The 24,809-nt window shown below is 40.1% G+C and overlaps 1 protein-coding gene across 5 annotated transcripts in view; it reads right to left on the bottom strand.

Annotated features, from left to right (window-relative positions):
* The window catches only part of csmd3b (CUB and Sushi multiple domains 3b), a 281,884-nt gene that overhangs the window by 198,984 nt on the left and 58,091 nt on the right, over positions 1-24,809 (bottom strand). For all 5 annotated transcript variants that reach the window (XM_037473628.2, XM_037473629.2, XM_037473630.2 and 2 more), the window contains exon 2: positions 12,350-12,572. In XM_037473628.2, coding sequence (XP_037329525.2) covers positions 12,350-12,572 — 223 coding nt within the window. The remainder of the gene's footprint in view (positions 1-12,349; positions 12,573-24,809) is intronic.

Genomic DNA, 24,809 nt, shown 5'->3' with positions numbered 1-24,809 from the left:
ACATTAATGGAAACGATTCCACTGTCGTCCCAGGTTAGTGTCGAGTACTGATGGGTTCCGTGTTGAAACTGGGTGACTCACACTACTGGGCGGTTCAGTGTGGTTGTCCTCATGTAATGAGAGAATCATGTATCACCCAGCACATACAGCTCACTACCACTTCAGAGGGTCAGTAGGTGGCTATGAGACATTGTTATGCCAACAAATGCCACACAACTAAAAAAATGTACGTTTTAAAGAAATAATGACAAGTGCTTTAAAAGAATTGTAGAAGATTCTCAATGACAGGCATACATTCATTTTTTTCTTTTTTTAATCCCTTCCAAGGTTTTGAGGGCCACAGGAGTTCAAGCACTGATTAGCACATCAACCTGAGTAAGAGAAAGTGGCATCTCAAGACCAAACACATCATCTCCCCAAAGGCAGTGTGTTTTTCAGAAAGTCCATTTGTAGCCTCAGGGAATCGTCTGTTTGAGGATACCAACTCAAAGGAAACACTGCTGCACAGATCAGTCGGTGCCATTGCAGAGACCCAAAACAGCCAGAAACAATAACAGTGAGTAGAAAGAAATGGAGGTTTTTTTGGTACCAGACAACAACAAAAGAATTAAACAGATCAATAATCTGGTGATGCTGTCACTAGATCGCAAGGCTTTAGATTCTTACTCTGTTTTAAAAAGTAGGATGGGGGCCAGAGCCTTCAGTTATCAAGCTCCTCTTTTGTGGAACCAGCTTCCACTTTCAGTCTGGGGGGCAGACTCGGTCAGTTCATTTAAGATAAAGCTTAAAACGTTCCTCTTTGATATTGCTTATAGTTAGGGCTGGCTCAGGTTAGCCTGGACCAGCCCTTAGTTAAGCTGCTCTAGGCTTAGACTGCCAGGGGGACTTCTTAGGACACACCGAGCCCCTCTTTCACTCTCACACTCTCACTCTCTCCTCCCACAATCATCCATGTTTTATTAATGTACATCACTAATTAAGCTTCTTTCCGGGAGTTTTTTGTGCTTTCTCGCCTAGCAGGTCTCCGTGTATATAATAGTTTCGTGCGGACCCCGGTTCTGACTCCTGGCTCATGGCTCTGCTGACACCTGCTGCTGCCATCATCATTACTTTAAATATGATTCATATTACTGTCATCAAAAACCAACATCTTTCTGCTCTCCCGGATGGTGGTTCTATCTGATGGAGGTTGTCCCTGCAGTGGTCCTGCCGTACACCTGTTCTGCTACTTGCAATTACTTGTATCATTTCAGTTAGAGGAATTGAGTGTATTGTACATCTTTTACATTGTTGATTCTGTACACATGACATCCATTGCAGTCTGTCCATCCCGGGAGAGGGATCCCTCCTCTGACGTTCTCCCTAAGGTTTCTTCCCTTTTTTCCCCATTGAAGGGTTTTTTCATATTTTGGGGAGTTTTTCCTGTGCCGATGTGAGGGTTTCGGGACAGAGGATGTTGCATGTGTACAGACTGTAAAGCCCTCTGAGGCAAATTTGTAATTTGCGATTTTGGGCTATACAAAATAAAATGAATTGAATTTATAAAAACCGGGCTAGTTCACTCCTTTCCTCCCCTCCCTCCCGTTGTCCTAATCCTACCTTTCTCCCTCTCATTATCTCTCTCAAGGTTTTTTCCCATTCTTAAATCTGTATGTATTTCCGGGCGGTGGCTGCATTCTGCCCTCGGGGGGCAGTGGGCCAGGTCTCCGGCTAAACACAGTGATCCCTCCCTAAGGAACAGTCTGCCCGACACCCAGCTGACTCGCATGGGTCTGTTTGTGTGAAGGGTATGTGTGAGTGTGTCGAGGGGTTTATGGGCACCTTGAGGGGATTACCAGTTTAACCGCTGGGATTACTGGAACTTCACACACACACACACACACACACACACACACACACACACACACACACACACACACACACACACACACACACACACACACACACACACACACACACACACACACACACACACACACACACACACACACACACACAGGACCGTCAATGTTACCAGACAAGAGTGTCATCCCAGGTACATTGGCAGCCTTGGTTGTCATTAGCCTGCCACCCAAAACAAACCAGGTCAAGAAGAATCATCCATGACCAGGGCTAAGTGGGTTTAGTAGTAGTCAAATTTGAAAAACATTGCTATTGCCAAAAAAACTCTGTAAACTGAATCGATTCTGACCAAGAGAAACATGTTATGCAATGTCACTTATGGATATTTATGAATGGAAAATGGGAGCTACTCAACATTTTACTTGCAAAGAAGTTGATACATTGCCAAAAAATAGCTTATGGAGTTAGGAAATTATTTGTAGAAACACTGTTCTCAGTTATGGGTTATTGGCCTACACCACAGCGCACAGAGCTTCTCCCCTCAGCACAGTTTGGGCCATCGGTATGTTGTTATTATTATATTAGTATGTGTATCCTGTGTTTTACTGTTTCCTTAATGTTTATTGCATTCCAATAGCAATCAATAGATCACCTATGCGGGCATAAAACCATCATTGGGATCCGTAGCCATCCATGGCTTGTAATCCAATAATTTCATGTTGGTTGACAGAATTGTGGATTGGAGTAATACAGTCCTTTGATGGCATAGTTATAGCCAAGTTGGCTGTTTACATTCATTATGATAATGTAAGACTTTCTCACATTTTATTGATATATGAGGTAGTGAGAAACGGTTGGCAAAGATAAAGATGAAGTGCACACGCACGTGGCAACCTCCGGCGTGTGTTTTAACATGCATTCTTTCTACTGTCACACATGGGGCAATTCCTTTGGTTGCCAAATGAATTAACAATAGTGTAGAGTGACCCTACTTCTCACTTGATTAGCTCACTCTACATTGTAAACATGAGTTTAAGACCTCAATCGCTAGTTTCAAGTCTTCTTCAATGCAGCACAAAGCTAATTATTTAGTCAAAGTGCCATTTAGATGGATCCCATTTATATGTCACCAGCTTTAAGGTTTAGGAAATAATTTCATGTGGACCAACACATTGCATTGTATGGCAGTTTTGCAAGTAGAATACCTTCATCAAGTTAGTTAGTATTTCATTCACTCATTGAAATGGCCAACAGAGAATAGGGGAGCGTGCGGGGTCTCAAGTGTATTAAATGAAACCAGGAACAATCTCCACGGACTAGAGTAGCTACAATATGACACAAAGAACAGGAGCTCCACAGGCTCCAGAGAGATATTTCACCAGGGGATTTGACTCCTGAATAGTGTACTGCTCTGTTAAAGTTATTGTAATTATTTTAATTACAATCCCTGCTGCGCTGAGCTGAAAAGAAGAGAGCTGGTTCTCAGTACTGAATTAATGATATTTAGGATTGAGAAAGGATGGATGGGACTTGAGAGAAAGCAATTAGGAAACAGAGGGATGAAAGAGAGAAAAGAGCCAGTCATTGACAGGAAGACAGAAAGACTGAGAGGGAGATGATACCAGTAACGGTACATATATCAAGGCAGGTGTGATGATGAACTCAGAACCTACGTTCGGAGATACAGACAGTGATAAATAGTACCCAATAATGAGAAAGAGAGAATTTAAGTAATTGGAAGAAACGGTGTTATGATGGATGAGCTAAAGCTAACAGGAAAATTTCACTTCAATGGAGATATTACTATTTTATCCTCTATGTGTCCCCCAATTGTGTCTCTGTGATTTGCAAAAATATATTGTTTTTAGCAAGATATAATAAAGGACATTGCATATGTTTGTAGTCATCGACTCTATAAGCCCTCCCTGTTAAGCCAAAAATCTAATGCAATTTTCCCCTTTTCAAAGCACAATAAATAGAAACATTACTAATTTTTAAAAATGGCTGAAATTAGCTCAGTGACTTCCAATGAAAGCATCCTTCTACAAAGCACGGATATACTAAATACTCCACATCTTCTCCTGCCTACTGTGCAAGCCAGAGCAATTATGCACAGATAAAACAAAAAAAATTGTCTTGCTGGGTCCGTGTTTTTACCAGCTGTTGTCACTTAACATGTGGGATTCACACTATGCCAAGTTTGACCCACTTAGGGCACGAAATACACTGAGATTAGGATACATTGACTGATTAACGGTTCAGAAAAACCTTGGTTGAAAGGCCAATTCTTATTGACCCTAAGCCAAGACCGGGTATCTGCTCTGAGCATCCCAATTGCAAAGAAAATAAATGAATGCTGGTAGCATTTGTATAATTATTAGCCAGAGTTTTGGGATTTCAACATTGAAAAAACATTACCTGGAATCCTATTACCCAATCTTACCATTTAAAATACCTTTGAATGACAGATTTAAGTAACTTGATGAAAATGCCACCATATATTAAAAATGACGTTTAAAAATTAACATTTTTTGTTGGGTTATTTCATTCAATGCCTTCAACAGATTATACTTTTTTAAAATTTATTTGCACAATTACATGCCAATTAATATTGCCCCTTATGGAGGTTTCTTGGCACTGGGTGTTCTGCTCTACAGCAGTAAATTCATTATGTCATGAATTAATTGGGAATCTGAGGCAAGAAAACCGCAGGTTTGTGCCTCTCGCACAAGAGCAGGCAGGGGAAAAAGAAAACACAATATTATTTTTCCCTTCCTTCCTGTCTTTTTAACCTGTGCCGAAATGTTTGGATCTTCTAACAAACACACATACGCACACACCTCTTACCCCCTAAAGGGCAGATCTAATGCAGGAAGAGATGAAATACCACTACCCCAGGGGTAAACACACCTGGGTTCAAACACACACACACACACACACACACACACACACACACACACACACACACACACGTTTACATATCTTTTTCTTTTTCAAAGATGTGTACTCAATTCCGCTCAGGAATATTGTCCTAATGGCAAAGACCATATTTGTTTATTTTTGCACCCATCTCAGACTTCTGTTTCTCGTTTTTTTTTTTTTTTGGCAAGTTTACCGTCTTCAGCAGTTTGTAGCAAGTGTCTACGTATGTCTTTTCATGAGTAACTTCCGTGTAACTTTATGTGTTGTGTAAGTGTCATTCTGTTTCTGTGCAGTTCCCTATGTGTGTAGGTGAATGAAGGTGTGATTTAGTCAAGTATAAACTTGGTGCTCTGGAGGATTGCAGATTCAAACTGTGTCAGGGCAGGAGTAGGAGAGAGGGAATAAACTAACAAGTTTTCGGTATTCCTTCGTTCTCTTGATTTATTCATTTTATTCAGAAATCAAGCACACGGTGACTGGAGTTTGAATCTTCCATGGACTGGCCACAGCAGAAACTGACGGATTAAAATCAAGAACAGAAGCCTATAAAGTCAGTGTTTCCCCTAGGTTTACGAAATGATAGAAAATGATAAAAAGAAAATCTGTCTTTTTTGTATTTCCCACTTTTTTGGGGGTGCGGGGTATATACGTCATATATATATATATATATACATATTAGGGCTGTCAAAAATAGCGCGTTAACGACGTTAATTAGTTGTTTGTTGTTAAGTATGTCAATTTCACGCATGCGCAGTGTGACAAATTATTCAGGTCAGGAAAGTACCTCTTCCTCTAGGGTGCTAGCGGTCAACGTCGGAGGGTGCTGGCGATCGACGGGGGGGGGGAGGGGGTTCGGTTCAGTTGCTAGCGGTTTTCCTTGCAGTCTCATCTTTTTCCGTTCTAATTGCCGCTCGACCTCAAGGTGTAACTTTTATTATTATCCGGTGGAAATCGGGAGAAATTCAGGAGATAGGTCGGTCCGGGAGATTTTCGGGAGGGGCTTTGAAATTTGGTAGTCTCCCGGAAATATCGGGAGGGTTGACATGTCTGGTCATCGCAGGTTAGGGTTATATATATATATATAAACACTATGTGCAATCTGTATATCTAATATCGATATATAGTTACTTGTTATTTATTTCTGCATATTTCAAAAAAATAATAATAAAAATTGTTTATCTTGTTTGTTGTATTATGCCTGTTTGCAAAAATAATATCCAGTAATGAAGATAACAATATAATACACACTGATCTGAAACACAATCATTTCAGATCAGAGCCTCCAGAGAGCAACAGATTAGCGATACCACGTCCAATCAACCCTATCCCATTGGGGCATGATAATTCACAGGAAACCTAATCACCACCACATAATAGGACATTCCTGCAGTTTGGCAGCCGGGTAGGACAAGCATAACTGATACACTGGACTATACATCTTTGATGGAAGACAACAGTTTTTCAGTGCAGAAAAAAATATTAAATGAAAATGATTGACAATTTGTTTTTGATATAGCAATAGAATGTGAGAGGTAATTCATTAAGTATTCATCTTCCTGCCAAGATGCATCTTTCACACCTGAATCTTCCCAATTAAAAACATCAACAAGCTGCAACATGTATGCTGCATTCATGAGAAATGGATGTTGAAATCCCTACAATATTTAAATAATCAAAGTAATCAAATATTTTAGCTTCACATTTTGATCATCATCTTTTGCGCGAGACCATAGTCGATTAAATGGTGAATCTTTACTGTGAGCTATTTTTAACCAGTAAAAATGTGCTTTTGACCACTGTGTGAATGTGATCTAGTCAGTCTAAACATAGTTATAATGATTTGAGTATAAAACTATCTAAGGCTGCAACATTGAATCGTTGAAATCAATAAAAATCGATACGTTTTGTATATATTTCGTGCTTTGTCCCATTTTGGTTATTGTAGATGAATATATTTTTATGTGTTGTACTTTTTAATGCTGTTATGTACAGTAGTCTAGTGCGCGTGCACATATCCTGTGGATTGTATGGTAGTTGATGTTATGCCTGTAAAGGGACACACGAGGTGATCCATTAAACCAGCGCAGCTAACTAAGAAGCCTCTAATGCATTTATTTATAAATGCCATTTTACATTCATCTCAAAGCACTTGGTTATTTTTTAGCTGTATTTAGAGAAGCAACCTGTATGTTTGCAATGTGAATTTGGAGTTCTGTTTAAGAATAAAGGGCTGGAAATTAAAGCTTTTTAATGCTGTTTAAAAAAAAAAATCCAATTCATCGATTAGTCGAAAAAATAATCGACCGATTATCAAAATAATCATTAGTTGCAGCCCTAAAACTATCCAGATCGGACTCAGGCGGACTGTTAACAGGTACACAAACCCGGTTTCACTTCAAATGGGTTAAAATGCTTCCTTGAAACCATTATATCTACTGTATAGAACCAACGAACTGACAAATTGCATTGATCAAATATTCATGTAACACGTCAGTAGCTCTTTTTGCAGGACCAATTTAAAAAAAAAACTTAAATCTTAAATGCAAAATGTATGCCATTGATGGAATAGAAGGTCTACACATTTGAATTTGAATACACGAAAACCATCTGCTTTGATGCTGCAATGGATATTCTCACTTTGCATAAACGCCTCGGTTCATTTTATCAATTTGACTTATCTCAGAAGGGACTGCAGACATACTGTATAGTGATGATAGTGGAAATCATCACCAATTTACCTCCACGGTATCAAACCAGTAATCTTGACAATACTCATTTCTTTTTCTTTCTCCAAAACTCTCATTCTGACTTTATTTCAATGGAATGCAATGGGATTTTAGCATTTAGGCTTTTGTTAAAGCTTTTGAAAGTAGCCAACAAGGCAACAGCCCAACACACCATCGGAATCAAATCCTCAATCTGGTAATATTAATCCTGAAAGTCAGACAAAGAAATGCATGTCTTGTTTCTTCCATCGTATCTTACCCGCCTTTGATCGGTCTATCCATCCAAGCCCAAAATGTTTCAGATGCTCTCTTGGCGCTGACACATTAGTAATTCCCAGACAGCTGTTCCATTCTCTGAGGTCTAATTGTTGTCCCACTCAGGTCTTCCACCCCAACAATTTAATGCCGCGACCTTACTTGCCGTTCACGCTTACTGCTGCAGAAGATCAGTGAGTGACAGGAGACCCATCATTTCAAACGGCAGCTTATGACACTGCAAGACATGACAGGACAAAAGCAACTGGGACGAAGGGTAACGTAAAGGACTTGAAAAATAAAATAAATATACTACATATTAAACTGTTAAATGAAAAGCAAACTGAAAGCAATGGGGTGAGACACCACCTACAGTTTATTTTGTCCTTCAACAAGTTTATGTAAGCATTTGTTAAAACTACCCCAGCATTCTTGTGTAGCTTTGAAGAGCACTCACCGCATTTTCATTAAAGGAAAAACGAATAAACATTCAAACCTAAGGACAACCACAAGCAGAAGAGCAAACAACATAATGTGACGGATTGAAGACAATTAACCGATTTCCTTTTAAATATATTTTGCTTAATTGTTTGGGTAATTGGATCACTATGTGGGTAATGCGGTGGGCACCTGGAGGTTACTTAGGGGCATAGCCAGGTGGGACCAGCATGCACCTGGGTGACTATTACGTTTTTAACAGTGAGACAGTGGGAGAGAGAACTGCATAGGAAAGCAGCTCAGGTTATGGTATGTTTTTGGTGGATTTTTGGTTGAAAATAAATGAGGAACAACAAGAAAAAAAACGCCTGGACAATACGCTGTTTTAATGCGTAAAAGAAAACAAACTAGGTGCAGCAGTGGCCCTTTGATTTAAGGATTTGTAGGACAAACTACAATACCGATGTGGTTACATGATCACATGAACAAAGAAAACAATCAAGTTGACAATTTAGGTAAAAGAAAATGTAAAAAACACAGGCTTTAGAACACAGAGGTTTGACAAGTTGTTGTGACAAAAAGTAAAAATGTTATATTTGAATAGATATTCGGCGCTAAGGGAGCTGAAATAACATTGTGTCTCGCCAAGTACATTTATTCTAAGATTGAAACTCATTTGGGCATTTTGATTAATGGGTGTGCATGTAATGGTCAGACTGGTGCCATCACTGCCAGAATGAAGAGGACTGTGACAAATATTCTGCCATCTTCTAAAAAAGTTTTAAAAAAAGACTTAATATCTCTTTTTTGCGTGCTTGAGTCACATGTATTTAAAGCAAAAGCTCTTCCCAGGTTTAATAATGGTCATTATACAGAAATTCCTTTTGTCATTTCTAAGTGCATGAAGCTTAAATGCCAAAATGATTGACTGTCACAATTAGTAGTTATTGGCTCATATTTCTTACAGGTATTCTCAATTTTTAAGTGGAAATGCCACATGGGGTACATTGATTATTAAATAAATTCCCTTTAACAATGTTAACAACTCAAAGACAGCATTAAAGAAAACATGAATCAAGCTGGAATTGGACTTTAGTAGCAATGCAGCAATAACAGATGGTGATTTTTACTTGTTTATGAACATGAACATTTGGAAAACAGTTTTTTAATCCTAATTGCTGAAACTTATGAATAGAAGAAACCGTTATTGAAGGGATCAGCAGCATGCCCTTGAAAGAGGATCCCACGAAAATAAAAATGAACATGATGTTTTGAGTAGAGGAAACAAAGGCCCACTTTAAAGTTCAGACCAGGTTAATGTATTTCAATTCAACAATCTTTAAAAGACCTTCAGTTACATTTATGAAATGTGAAATGTGTATCCGTGCACGGTTGTGCGTCCATGTGTGTGCGCTTTTCAAATTAATCACCCCCCCCCCCTAAATTACCAGTTTCTTGTTAATGGATCTAACCTTTTAATCACCATTTTGCGCTGTGTCTCAGTGCATGTGTGCGTATTGGTGTGAAGGAGAGAAAGAAAAACAGACAGAGAGAGAGCGTGATACAGCCGAGGTAATTTGGCTTAACTAACGGGGCGATTGCAAGTATGCAGACTATAAATCTTCCAAAAACTGACACACGTGCGCGCACACACATGCTATGCACGTGGATGTATGTATGCACACACTCACGCAACAAATCATTTCCATTTATCTCAGATAAGCAAGAAATCCTAATCAACCCATAAGAAGCACAGAGGGCATTCTCTCCCTTCCTCCCCCTCTTATCCTCTCTCTCTACCTCCCTCCCTTTAGCAGAACATGGAATCACATGTTGTATAAAGAGGAAAAAGGTCTTCTTATTATATTTTACTCCATTATGTTATATTCTGTTCCCTTGTTTAATTAACTCTGTATGGCAATTTGAGCACTAAAAGCCACTGGATTGAATGAGAAAGGTTTATTATTGCAGTTGGCTGATTAGAAATTATCCCTTTTGAACCAAAGGAACATGGTTCATTCCGCGAAGTGAGAGAATTGCTTTTCAGCAATTGACAAGAGTATCAAGAGGACTCGTTTCATCTCGCCATGACCCACATAGATTTCATTCAACTGAACCGAACCAGAATTTCTTGCTCAGCACTACGCCGGTGATAGTCCCCAAGAAGCCCGCTGGGTGTAATGAAAGCAATCGGTCTCTGACCTTCGGCGGAACTTCATGGAGGACAACAAAAGTGTGCGCTAAAATATTTTAACCCAGTTAAGGCCACTTTGTTTACTTTCGGTGTGCGTTGAGCCCTGACGCGTGCTGCAGGCAGTTACATCGGAGACAACGAAACAGTAGTTGAAGATGGAGCTTTTTGCATTACAAGTAAAACATTTACGGCCCTCGATTAGCGTCCAAGAAACCCACAGAACAATTCTGCATATACGTTGTTAATCACATCATGGGATGTTACTCAGCCAATAAGCAATACGTTTTCAGACTAATGAATTAATGAAATCAATTTCAAAATGTGAGATTTGTATCTATTGACACCCCAAGAAAAAAGATAAATTAACCCAAGGTGAGAATAATTAGTCTCTTCCGTTGTCTTTGAAATGTTTGCCATTTGTAAGCCAACTAATTAAGATATGGAGCGAAAATACATTTTGATCTGAGCTTAATCTGCTTTCAACAAAAATATGGTTCCACGTAACGACGAAATAATCTGACTAATGTCGTTTGATTTTGATTCAAATGTAGCCAAAGTCTGGTTGGTGCTTGGAAATGAATGATCACATCAACTTTTTTAAATCAAGGTGAGAATTAGTGAGAACAGTAACAATTCTCATGTTAAACAACCATTAAATATGGAAGTAAATCACGTATGGACATAACAATGAGAATATCCATTATCAAGGTGCTTAGTGGATTAGGACCAGGGATCTAGTTGAGTTATGCTTGAGCATTGCATGCGGCCTGCAGATGAACTCGTTTGTGGCCAACCGTGCTGGTATTAACGTGGTGTGAGGAGCAGAGTTGGCATCTTGTTTCGATGTCTTTTCTTTTGTTTGGAGGATTTGTTCCTCAAGCAGAACTCCCTTCGTGGGTTTGTGCATCCCTCACCCAAACCAGCCAAGGCTTGAATGGGAGAATGAAAGAATGGGCTTTCGGCTTCGAGAAGAGGAGCCAGCAGGAGAGCCTTTTGTGTGGAGCCTTTTTGTTTCAGGTTGGATATTCTTGATTCCAAGAATTAGTTCCAGGTGGTTGCTCACATCCAAAGTGAATCATAGAGCTCATTCACACAGTTAGTGTAATTCTAATTTCTGATGCTTACGCAGGGTGACAAGTGAAGGATTAAACACAACGGCCAATCAGTGTGGTACTCACTCCAAATTTCTTTTCTTGTTTTTGTGATATGTAACATATCAGCTTTAATGTTTGTTTTTCATCTGTAAAAATGTACCGACTTTAGAGGCACCATTTATTTTTTAATAAAACCATAACGCAAGGAGATTTTAATATCTTATCTGAGATGAACTGCTTTCTGGGTGTTGTGATTCTTGAAAGATGAGCTCAGTAAAATAGTTCAAAAACTAAAGTGAAACCACTTTATCACTGTTTACAGTGTGACGGCAACCTGTTGCTTTGCGAGGTCATCAGGCAGCTGCAAAAGCATTGCTGCAGGTAATCGAGCCCAGAACGACAACGTCCTCTACGTTTGTTGGACCAACGAGCATTTATATTCATGTCTGCACTCTGCGTCTGGTTCCTCTTATTTTCAGTTTTCTTTTGAATTCATTCCTTCATGACAAATTGTTGAGCTGATCACAGCTCATTTTTAAATTGGCCAAAGCACAATGGAGTACCTTCTCATAGCTGGAGCTTAAATAATTGAAAACTGGCAGCACTTCACTGGTAATCTATTGATAAACAGAGGGCTTTGTGCCATAACAGGTCTTAGAGTGGTGTTTGCCATATTTGTTTTTAATGAAGGTTAGATCATGTTCAAAATAAATAATTTGCTGTAGTATTTTAAAATAGGTCTGTAAAATTAGTCTAATTTTGCTTACTTAAAAGCCAACTGCCATTACTATTATCATTAATATTATGGCTTAGCAAAACTGAAACATTTTACCTTTTTACCACCAACAAGTTATCATTAAAGCAATAACTGGTCCTACCTGGTCCTGAAGTTAGCCGGATGCGGATGTCCATCGTACAAGGACAGGAAGTCATATTCTTCTTCTATGGCAAACGACAAGAACATGAGCTGGATTCTACTTCCTTCCTCCCCCACAATGACCCAGGTGCAGTTCGCCCCGTTGGGGTAGCCGTAGGGAAAGCCTGGCGATTCTATGCTTCCATTTCGGCCTTTCAGTGTGCCACCGCATGTGTAGATGAAACCTAGAGGAGAGAGAAGAAAATACAGTTCATTATCGTTCATTATTATTGTTATTCATAACAACGTTCCATCAATGTGGACGTAGAATGCATGCAAAGCAGTTCGTGTGGAGGATAGAGCAGTGCCCACTAATGGGTGCTTGGTGCACTCACACATGCGCACAGAGACAAAAACGCACTCATGCACATAAAGCAACTGTTTCTTCATGGCTTTCTAGTCTAGTTGTGAGGCTAATTATTGCTTTGCATCAATGAACTATAAAAATTTAGCTTGAGTGATAAGTAGGTCAGCTTTGGTCTGATGCATCCTGGTCCTGGCTGATATATGATTGCATATTAATGACCTATACACTGTGGCTAAGGCCAGCCCTTCTGAGAGAAGCATTTGTAGGAAAGCCCTATCGCTCCAGGGATCTGCAATTGGTGGTGCTGCTAGGGACTTATTATTTTCAACAGTCTCCCCCAGAGTGAGGGCAGAGGGTAGGGTCGGCTTCAGAGCAGCACCCCAGGAGCTGCAACTCGCATTTAGCATGGGGTGCTTGAACCCAACATCAGTTGCCACTGAGCTACCTTCCACCTCACATGGTAGGTGAAAGCAATAAGATCAGAGCATTCTCTCGGATTGCATCTTAAAGATTAAAGCCGGCTATTTCTTTCTTTTGGAAAATCAATTACTTGTCAAAAGCATGACAATATCAGTCGACCAAAACATGACTCATGCCATTCATGACTAAAAGCACAGAAAAAACAACTTTGAAGATTGAATGCAGTTGATCCAAGTTCACTGTGCCTACTCAAAAAAGGTCTGCAAACTGTTGCACACACTACAAAGGATTAAGGGCAGTTATTGGATCCTTTTAGAGGGAGAGAATAAAAAAATCTAGATATTAACGAGGTACTTGCATAACTAACAACTACTTTAACTGAAACAGACATTAATGGATGTGAACTTTTCTTTCTAGCCTACTGAAGGACACAAACCATGTCACAGTGCTCAATATCCCAGCAATACTTCATGACATTAGTTTTAATATTGAAACAACATTATCATGCATACACTACTTCAGGGCTTGACTTACGACTATCTTCCATCTTCTTGAGTTAATTAATAATTAGTATTATCATTTATAGATAACTCTAGGTCAATTTGATTCTCCTGTGATACGTTTCCATAAAGCATGGATTATTATTTCTATAATAGAAATACATTGCAGGGCACACTAAATGGTAACCAAAGAAAATGGTTGATAAAGTATTGATATTGTGTACAGAGGTACAATATCACAGAAATCATCATCATCTTCTCCGGTGGTTCTTTTGCAACTTAATATTACCATATTAAAGGGTTGTTCATAAGGAGTAAGCAGGGTGTATGATTTGGTTATATCCTGCACTTCATTTCACAGGCTGCCTTTATTGATGAATCAGTGGTGAAGCAAATTCTGCTGCTGTATTTATTTTAAATTTCACTGGGTTACAGAGTCTGATAAATGCCTAAACTGCAGAATGTAAATGTAATTGATCTCCTTGGGCTTCCCAGTTCACATCAGGGTCATAATCCTCTCCCTTTGATCTTAATTACCCTTTTATATCAAACACACCACAGGTGTTAGATGAACCTCAGAGTTTCCGGGTAGTGAAGTCGGTCCAGACTAAATTTAATATTTTTTTGATATGGTCTATAGCTACATGGAGGTCCCTTAACTTTTTCCACTCCACAGAATAGAAACTACAGTAGGATTTATCCTGATCAAGTATAGCAGAGACAACCATTGCCGTTATGAGGGCTTGATCCTGTGTCTTCGTGGCGTTAGATGATGTTGCAAATCCCTGTAATATACCTCTCTGTCTGTTGACTTTGCTTTTCGCTTTGGACTTTGCTGGTAACAGAGGAAAATAAGCATCTTGAATTTGCCGTACTTTTGTGTATCATGTGTTTGATTAGAATCTTCTCTTACTGTATGCTCTTGCAGTGCAAAGCTCATGTCAGGGTGATCACTCCCCTTTCATGTTCATGAGCCTTGTAATTTACCACAGCAGCCAGGTCCAAGGGGACAGCAAGGTGATCCCCCTGGATGCTTTTCCAGCCAATTATCCAAGACAGAGCCCAAAACAGAAAACTGAGTGTATGTCGAGGATGCCTGCGTGTGTGTGCGCCCAACGCTCATTCAACCAGACATTTTCCAGGACCATCGCACAGATATAATGACCAATGGCAGCCTGAGCTGCAATTAAGAGCCGTTGTCTTGGTCCCTTCACAACCAATAAGAGCAGAGACGTTGAGGAACCGGGAGAGACAAGCAGAGCCATATGAGAGCGTACACGTGTGCAGAAACACAGAGCGATAGAGCAAACTCATGCAAAGACAGCCATGCAGCCTCGCAACATTCACATCCAGACTACGTTTTGCTTCAATCAATTTGTCTTAAAAAGGAAACAACGGGGGACGCCACTGCCAGACCTTCTTTAAGAAGGAAACACGATGGCGCACAGCACAGTTATTGAACAGCCATTCTTGGCCCACTTCAGAGAGGGCAGACACACATTTCATTTCATGATCAATGATAGGTGGGATTTGCACTCCATGGAGCAATGGTTCATGTGAGGACAACAAACAATTTCAAAGGAAAGGATTGGACTTAAGAAACCAATGCTCCTGATGTTTTCAAAATTAAACTCTTTGTGATGCATCAACTCCTGCACGTTCAAGATGACACTCAAACAAATCAGGGATTTCCATTATGCCTTCATGGATGATGGCTGTAATGGATATGAAGTCTTTATACAACAAGATCTGCTGTAAAAAATAAACTTTGTTACATATATGTATATTTCTTCTTTTTTTTTTCATGCCTTCGAAAGATTTCATTATCAGACTAATTGAATAAAATGTTCAAAGAGGTGCATATTACATCTTGGCCTCTCTTCTCAGCCAGCTCTGCTCTACTCCTGATTCTTAACGTCAGAAAACGTTCAAAAGTGTTATTTTAGAACAACTTTGTTTCAGATGGCATATATTGAAGAGCCAACTTATCCCTGGTTCAAAAGATGAAGCAATAGCTTTTCATACTTGTATCAACAACCTATTCATCCCTCTAGTGGTTAAAGCCTGTTTTGCGTGAAGTGTACTCAACCTTGACGTTCATGTAGTGACATAAAAGCATCACATTCCACAAGTCTGTTTCTTTTATTACTACCAGATTATTTGGTACGGTTTGAGTGCATATGAAAATACTGCATAATTTATAGAATTCTTAATGCTCATTAAAGTTCAGGGTAACCTTGTCTGTCTGTCTTGTGGGCTCTCAAGGTTGTAAGGAGATGGAAGCCAAGAAAAGTCTGTGAAATAGGGAGATGAGTTCAACAGTTTGTATTCGCCGACAGTAAGAACTTGGTATTTTATCTGGCCCTTCTGTCTGGGGGATTTCCACATGCTAGCTGGCTTCTGGCACATCCACAGACGGCAAGAATACAAAGGGCCTGCACTTCCACACTCAGCTATATACTACATGAAACACCCTTTCTGTCATTATCCATGATTCAGTTGTACCTGATTCACCTCATGATGTCTCCCGCGCATAAAAAACACAGCCGAATCAAAATCTGTTTTTGCCTCCACGGACCGGTGACTCACAGAATGACCCCCTTCACTGCTGCTATATAACGTTATGACAAATTCCCCAATAATTCCACTGTAAGGTTGCCTTGGCACCAACATCCTCAACAATATTCCATAAATGATCATTTCAATCAAGCAAAATTAGAGCGCCAGCCTCCAAGTCCATCACCATTTTATCTGAACTCAACAGATTGGATGGTGTCTTAGTCAAAATGAAGTAACTTCATTAAATTGAATAGCGAGGATAGAGGGTGGGTTTGAATAAAGAATGAAATAGCGAGAGAAAGAGACAGAGATGGAAAGCAGAATAAACACAGAGAAAAGGACATATTTCCCCTCGTCCATCATTGCGCAGAGAATGAAAGGATGATTTAAAACTCATCACTCTGAAGGAGAGAGGCAACTCTTTTGGAGAGAGAGAGAGATGGAGAAGTATAAAAAGAGAGGGGGATGAATAAAAGCAAGGGCGATTGAATGAAGGAATGAGAAAAAGAGAGAAACCGTAAGGGTGAGGCAGGGGGAAAAAGAGAGACTTCTAATTATGCTGACTACCAGACCGAAACTGACAGCCATTCACACACACACACAAAAAACGCAAGGACGGAGTCAGAGAAAGACAGGCACACACAAACAAACACACGCACACACACAAACACACTCACACCAACACACATTTTACACACCGATTCAGAGGACACACACAAAAATGCATGCATTATTTCACAAACGCTCGCACATACACACAAACAAAAAAAGCCCGCTCCACAACCCTGACCTCCAGAGGCTTTCGGCGGTGGGGTCATCGCACACCGCATCGTCTGCGATTTGCTCGACGCAGCGAAAAGCCGTCTGTGGCGGCCGTGCAAGTCATTGGAAATAATGGGTTTCAGAGCGCAGTGATGCCGGTGTCTCATTCTGTGTGAAAGCCCCTTTACTAGTTAACCAGTCCCATGAACCCACGGACTTCGCTGCCCGTCACTACACGTTCCGTTCACCATACCAAGACATCGCTTTCATGCCACTTCAGTTATTGAAGAATGCAGTTAATTAAAGGCAACTACTGCTCTCTATGAAGAAGACAGCTGCAAACCTGTCAGAGCTACCTGTGGAGACTACAGTGTGTTTAATACTAAAACGACTTTGGGTGGGGTATCACAAGAAGTTTTCCCCTTAAGACTTGAACAGTAATGCTAATTGGCAAGTGGTAAAAGATTTGCAGTTAGGGTGGGTGGCTCCCAGGTGTGAAGATATGCACTGATACTAATGAGGAACAGGGTTTAGTTGGAGAAGAGCGTGCATGCTCAGCAAAACATTCCCTGGATAAAAGAAGCTTAAGGACAAAGAAGAAAATCTCCTTCTTGAATTGAGTGGATTTAATGAACCCTGGTCGGCAATAGAGGCTTGATCTCTTTCCTCAAAGCAATAGCTCATCTTGAACATCTCAGATAACAGAGCAGAAAAAAAACACAAGCTTAACAAGTGGCTTATGTGGTACTTGTCACATAATTCCACTTTTTATGTCCGTGTAAAGTTTTCTAAAAATGTAGCCCTGGCTATTGTTATGAGTCAAAAAAAGCACATCGTTAAAATCTCTATGTAACCCCACAGCAGAACCCTGGACCTCTGCGGACCCTCCAAAAAGCCAGTGAGGTGTGATGAAGGCTCTGAATGTGAGTGTCTGAGTGATCTGTTTATAATGTGCAGCCTGTATTCGACAGCAATTAGTCTTTCTCACATCAGCTCTAATCATATCTCTTTGCTGGTGCTGCAGGGCAGCTACCGCAGAGGGCTGTGAAATTACCACATGGGGTCGTCTTGAAAAAAAGGTGGCAGGTAGCTGCTCGCTTGTATCAAGGAGCGCTGTGAAAAAATGACTTTGTGGGCGATAGAGGAGAAAATGTTGTCCACATTTAAACTTTCCATTACTTTCCATTTACTTAACAATAATAGTCCTTCTAAAAAGGATTGTAAATGGTCTATTTGCATAAGGTGAGCCTTTATAAAGGATTCTGGTTTGCACATCTTTCCCATCTGAAAAACTCTATTTTCACTATTTGGATGACACTGACCTCTGATACCCTACTGTTTGGGTAGCTACAGTTGCTAGATAACCATTTACCTTCTATTTATTTGTTTGACTGTTATTAAAATTGTGGTGAGCAAGCACCCACCAGCAGACACAGCACGAGTCCACGACAACCTCCCCTCTCCCGTCCCGTCAGCCGTTCCCCTTACATATTACATATCTTTAGTTCCTGCACGATAAGCATACATCTGAAATTAAATGATAAATATTCTTCAAATTCCAATGAATATATACATTTCTGGCGGAAGAGGAAACACTGTTATTATACTGTGAACTGTTAACAGTTCATATATTGTTCATAGTTTGAAGTTAAAAAGTTCAAAGCTTTAGTCTGAAGCCATGTGTTTATTTATTTATATTTACAGTATTGTTTATTTAATATATTGTTCAACTTCACCTGGAATAGTTAGCACTCTATCTGCACTTATGATGGCACTTTCATATAGCACTCGTGTAGGCTTTTGTGAAAAAAATGGTACTTTCTTAATTGGTGTTGTTCTGGTTCTGCTCCCTCTTGATTGAATGCACTTACTGTAAGTCGCTTTGGATAAAAGCATCAGCTAAATGATTAATGTAAATGTAATGTAAATGTATCCGAAATGTAATGCCCTTTTGTTTTTTGATTCAGCTCTACATGCCCTGGGCCAAAAGGCCAAAATATGCTTTCAGACATTGTCTTTAAAGACTTACTATGGAGTAAACACCATTGGGTGTATAGAAATGAATAAAAGCCCGCAATAGGGTAATATCATGTGACTTCACACATCCTGAATTAAGATGCTAAAGTTAATCTGAGGGGGGTCAAATAAATGATCATCAGTTTCCAAAGGGAAACTTGATGATCAATATAGCCGTTTCCACATGGTGGTGTCTGCTAAATGGGGAAACAGGAAATTACCCAACTCTTCATTTGAATGGGACTTGCGGCACCCCCTCAAGGCTACTAGGCGTCCCCTGCTCCTACTTGGGGGGCCAGAAAAGCGCACACTACAGATCCTGTAATGCAGAATATTACTTTTATCCTCAGCAGTGTAGGGACATTACACCAGTCAAACTCCGGGGAAAAAAAACACACTTTAAATTCTCTATCATCCTTCTCCGTTTGTCCATCTCTCTTTCAGTCGGTGCCTCTCTCTTTCTCAGTCTCTGGGGGCCTCGGTGATACCAGATTTGCTTAAAGGGCTATTCCATCTAATCTCACAGACTCTCATTTATGATTAAAGAACGGCTTTCCCAGAGGAGCATGCTGACCAATCAAATCAATGCAGACAGACAAACCTTCAAATACGTATTCCGATCACAGAAGCACTCAAGCTCCGGGGGCAAAGTGATGTGTGTGTGTGTGTGTGTGTATTTGCTCACAACTATGTGTGTGCATGAATGCGGTGTTAGTCCATTTAAATGAGCTGTGCATGTCTCCCGAAAATGATACTGTTAATTTTCTTGAAAAGAGAAAAAAGTGACCGAATGGAGAGCGGAGTGGCGGGGGGCGGCAGACAGAATGAGAGATGAAAGAGGGGTAGCAGGAGCCAAAAGCCAATCGGGAGAGACTGAGTGAGAGAGGTAAGCATGTTTGAAACGTCCCGTTGGTTCCTGCTGTCAGGAATGCTTGTCAGCCAAGAATTAGACTGCTCCATGCTACCTCTGACTGACAGGCAGCTCCTGGTCTAGACTATACCCTGGAGTGGCTGAGGCTAAATAAGGGAAATGCCTAGAGAGAGACAGAGGGAACACACCGGGCTGAAAATCAATTTATAACACTGTCACTCACAAGCAGAAGGGGGCGATGGGTTGGAGATAAAAGAAGAGGGAAAAAAAGGCAGAGCACAGGAGCAAGGCGTGCGGGACAGAGTGAGACAGGGGGACACATAAAAGGGAAAGACAAAGATTTGAAGGAAAAAAAAAACGCTAACAAGTGGGACCAGTGGAGAAACGACGGCAGCAGAGGGGCCCTTTTTGTTGTGTTGAGGGAACCAGAGAGAAGGGAATAGAAAGTGATGAAGAGGAGAGACAGGAAGAGGAAGATGCAGCCTGACAGACACATTCTACTCTGCAAACGTTTCGTGAAGCCACTGCAGGAGGCAGAGCCTCTCCAGATAATACACCACTGTTGTGCGTAATCGGTCTACACTAATTAATGGCCTCAAGAACAGCTGCCACATAAACTAAAAGCTTCCAGAACCACTGCTACAAATCCTGGATACATGACCGGAAACACCGGATTACTTTGTCAATTATGATTTTGTGTGTCCTGTTAAGGGAACTGTTTAAAGTCTCAGAGGATTATATATATATATATATATATATGCAAAGCTATGCACTTTGCCAAGTATTAATTGAAATATTAATAAGCTAACCTGTAACGGCCATTCATTGAAACAGGGCTGGTGTCAGTTTTCAATCGCTACACAAAGAATTGACTGGAGGAGGGATTGCTGTAATTATAATTATCATTCACACTGGCCTCAAGCATATCTAATACAAGGGTTTGTTTTTCCACTTGGTATTACTAATTTCATCATACAGCAGAGCCTGCAGTGGCTCAAAATGTGAAATATTAAAGAAGACATTTTAATCATCCCAGCTTGTCACAAAACAAAAAGGGACATGTTTGGAATTTAATAAAACTGTCGAAAGAACAGTGTTAGTACAAAACTGGAGTAAACATGAAATTAGAAATCGAATTTACCACAAGGCTCCTGAAACATTAAAGATTTACAACAAAGTGTGAGGCTAAGCATGAAATCCATTACCAACAGAGAATATGTATCAAGCGTATAACCTTGTACAGAAGGAGAAAATAAACCCAAATTATCCTCTGCGCCTACTTTGATTTTCACAATATGAATAGTCTGTGATAGAGCTGTTTGCATGCTTAGAAGAGTAAAACTCAGTTGTCAATCAGCATATTTTCAAACAGGAAAATGTATGAAATTAAAGTGCTATTTAGCCAGCAGTCGGCCTTTCCTTTAGTCTCAAGGTAATTGTGAAATGAAAAACACAAACTGTTTCTGAATTACTCAGTAGCCCATTTTAAGTCGACATGGTCCGCCATCAAATGAAGCTTGTTGTCTAGTGGAGTGTTGTCTGAGCCTGGACATCATTGCGTGGGACGCGAGGTCAGACAAAGCCCATGTGTTGGCATAAGTGCAGAGGGCAATGAGCCAGTCGATGCCTGGATCGATTGTTCAATTTGGGTAGGTAGCTGTTAAAACAAAATACCAAAACAGATTCTAGTTTGTAAAATGAAAACTAAAAAGTATTTCTTGATAGTTATGTTCAAAGGTAAGGTATCAAGTCGAGGTAAACCAATACTAAACAGATGTTTGCTTCATCCCAATTACAAGCAACATTAACGATTTCCACACTCGTATTTGCGTTTGGTCTAATGGACCCGAACACCATGTATAAAATAGAAATGTGTAGGGAGGGGCTACGGTGGGCAACCAATGAAAATGTGGTCTGATAAATGCTCTTTGCCAAAAAATGAGCCACGGCCGATAAGTGAGTTTGAAAAAATAACAAATCAAATTATTCTTTGTATTGCTAAAAACAGGTCCCACAGACGCAAACACCATACAAAGGTGATGTTCCATTGTGGTATCCAATACAGTGCTACAACTACTACACAACAACGTCAGCAGAGTACGAGCTTGCGCGTTCGAGTCAGAGAGCGAGTGATTATATTGGCTTGGCATCGTTTGAATTTACCGTGTTAACATTTTGAGAGTTGATGCTAGTGTTTTGAAAAGGGAAAGCGAAGGCCAAAGTGGTTTATATGTGTATAACCAGATTTTTTTTTAAGTGTTGGGAGGGCGAGGCCATGGTCAAAGAACTGACGTGTCTTACATGGATTAGATGTCCCCAGTATCCTGGCTGTAGATACTCAACAAGGTGGTCAAGGTTTCTGTTGACGCCATCGATAACTGAAGTTAGGTATAAGAACTGCCTCGCTCTGTTGGGGGGAAGGAGGTTCTTGACAGTCTGCAGAGCACGTAGCTGTTGTGACCTTTCTTCCCTTGCAAGGAAATAAACGGAGAAAGACATATTTGACTCAGAGCCTTGGTTTCTTACTTTACGATTGTCTGTGCAAGATCTTCCATCACAAGATATTTTTTTAAAGTAGCGTTATTGCAGATGTAATACCATTGATTTCATTGAATTAGCCCCTCCTATGCACATGCACACCAATTCACCAATGTACTGTGCGTGCATGAAACCCTCACTGATTGTCAAGCAGTACACTGCATTAAGGATCAATGAGATGCAGGAACCAGCAGATAGATGCTGCCTGAAGGGGTCTGCTGGTGTCATCATCATCTGCTGACTAATGACATCCTCCACATCATGAACGAAGACACACGGCTACCACCTCCACTCCTCTTTCTTAAAGGTTAGTTCATCTCTACTCATCGACTGTACTGGTCTCTCTCTCTCTCTCTGTCCACTTGATCTTTTATTTTTTTGTTTTCCCTTTCCCTGCTCTTCTCCACTATGTGATTTTGACTTCACTCTCTCTTTTTTTTTTTGAGGAAGTAATTTCAAGAGTAAAAAAAATGTAACTTGGGAAATAGCACTTTCTCTTACATTTGCTTCAGTTTCTTTCCCATCCCTCCATTATCCAACAGATAACAGCAACACCTGGTATTATACACACAGCCACTACGGGACGAGCTCAATGACGAGGCAATTACAGGATTCACTCAGGATTCAGATTGCATTTCCACTTGACTCGTACTGCAGCGTAGAAAGAGAGGTGAAGCGTAGGTGGCAAACATTGCAGGGGGGCAAACATGGCAGCACACTTTGCCGCTTTCCCTTTCCAATTCTTGTTTTATTTCATCACCATTGTGTTTGTTCCCTGGCTGATGTGGCTTTGACAAAGAGAGCAAACAGCCCACTAAGTACACAACTATGAAAAAACAAGTGAACCCTTAACAATAAACTCATTTTTATGATATTTTACTTTTTGTATTTATGTGATAAAAACATAGAGTTTAGTACAGCCGGTTCTGTGATTTGACCAAAAAGACACCTACAGTGCGTAAAAAAAGTATGGCAAAAGTATTTGCCAAGAAGAATAACAAATGATCACAGACTATTGTATTTTACCACAGGGATGTGGTATTATAAGCAGATCAGGAAACAAATAACAGCCCCCTATATTGTTTTTTGGTGCCTAATGCATACAACCATTAAATAAATATTAATTTGACTGTGATGCGTCTTGAGGTTTAATACCTGAACATTACAACAACAGGATATATAACACAGATGTGAATACTGTGATGTCACATCAGTCATTTTTAAGATCACAGCTTTTTGAAATGTATTTTCACTGAATTATAAGATTTAAATTCATTGTGTAAGAGGTAACTACTTCAGGCAATACCATCTGGATGTACATGGTCAACTCTCAACAGCAAAAGTGCATCACAAATCACTGGAACGACTTCTTTACATGAATATTCAGCAAACACTTGCTGTCAAACTGAGGCTGTCTGAGCACAGGAAAAAGGGGGAAAAGTCCTTTGATTTAAACTAAGTGGAGGTTTCAGGATGTAAAGTCTTGTTATGAGGAATCAAAAAGCAATGGAGGGATTTGGGACCAGCCCTCCCCAACATGGCATTGCTCTAAGCAATAGTTCATCTGCTCCATTGTTTGTTTTGTTTTTTCTAGTTAAAACCTTTATGTGTCAAGGGAATCCCGCTACCCTCCACCAGCAGAGCCTTGGGCAGAAACATAATACTCCAGTATCATGATTCATGCTGCCTCTCCATGTGATGATGTCACTTCCATGGGACATCTCTACAGGTAATGGTCATCAACACCTGTTCTAAATGCCATTTAATCTTTTTATTGCTAGCTCATTTGCTGCAAAATAAACTGAGTCCATTTGATGTTTTGATGAAAGAGTCCAGAAACCCCTCATAAAAGTCCAAACCATTCTCAGGTGCTCAGTTGTATTGTTTGGTAATGGCAAAAACATTACATTTGATTTTGCCCTTTTAAGTTTTTTTTCTCTATTTGTGCACAGGAGTGATACGTGATACGTGACAAAAGCTCCACAAATACTCTAAACTACTTTCTCACATCGCCCCTTCAATCAGTGAGGTCAAAATGATTGGTCAGATTCAACACAAAGGCAAAAGCTCCACTCCACTGATCGTGATGAGTGTGTGTGTCTGTGTGTGTGTGGGGGGTAACAGAGCTCATCTCACAGATGGAACTGGGCCTTTGAACCTGCCACACACGCAAACACACCCAGATCTCTCAGTTGACATTTCTAGAGTTGCCAGATTAGCAGCAATCCAGCTCCCTCTCTGTGCCAAGTGGGATCAATGAAACACTTGGAAATTGAAACTTAGAAATCCTAACACAGAAAAGTAGATACACACACTCAAATTATTGCAATTATTGTGTTCAGAAGGGTGTTCATTAAATTACATCCATATAGCTATACAACCTAGTGACATAGCCAATAATGTACAAAAGGCTTTTGAACTTTTTAGCACAGAAACATCAGAATTCACA

This window comes from Pungitius pungitius, chromosome 17 (assembly GCF_949316345.1).
Source record: "Pungitius pungitius chromosome 17, fPunPun2.1, whole genome shotgun sequence".
In the NCBI taxonomy this organism is placed as follows: Eukaryota; Metazoa; Chordata; class Actinopteri; order Perciformes; family Gasterosteidae; genus Pungitius; species Pungitius pungitius.
The sequence above is the reverse complement of the archived record's forward strand: the minus strand, read 5'-3'. Positions and strand labels throughout refer to the sequence as shown.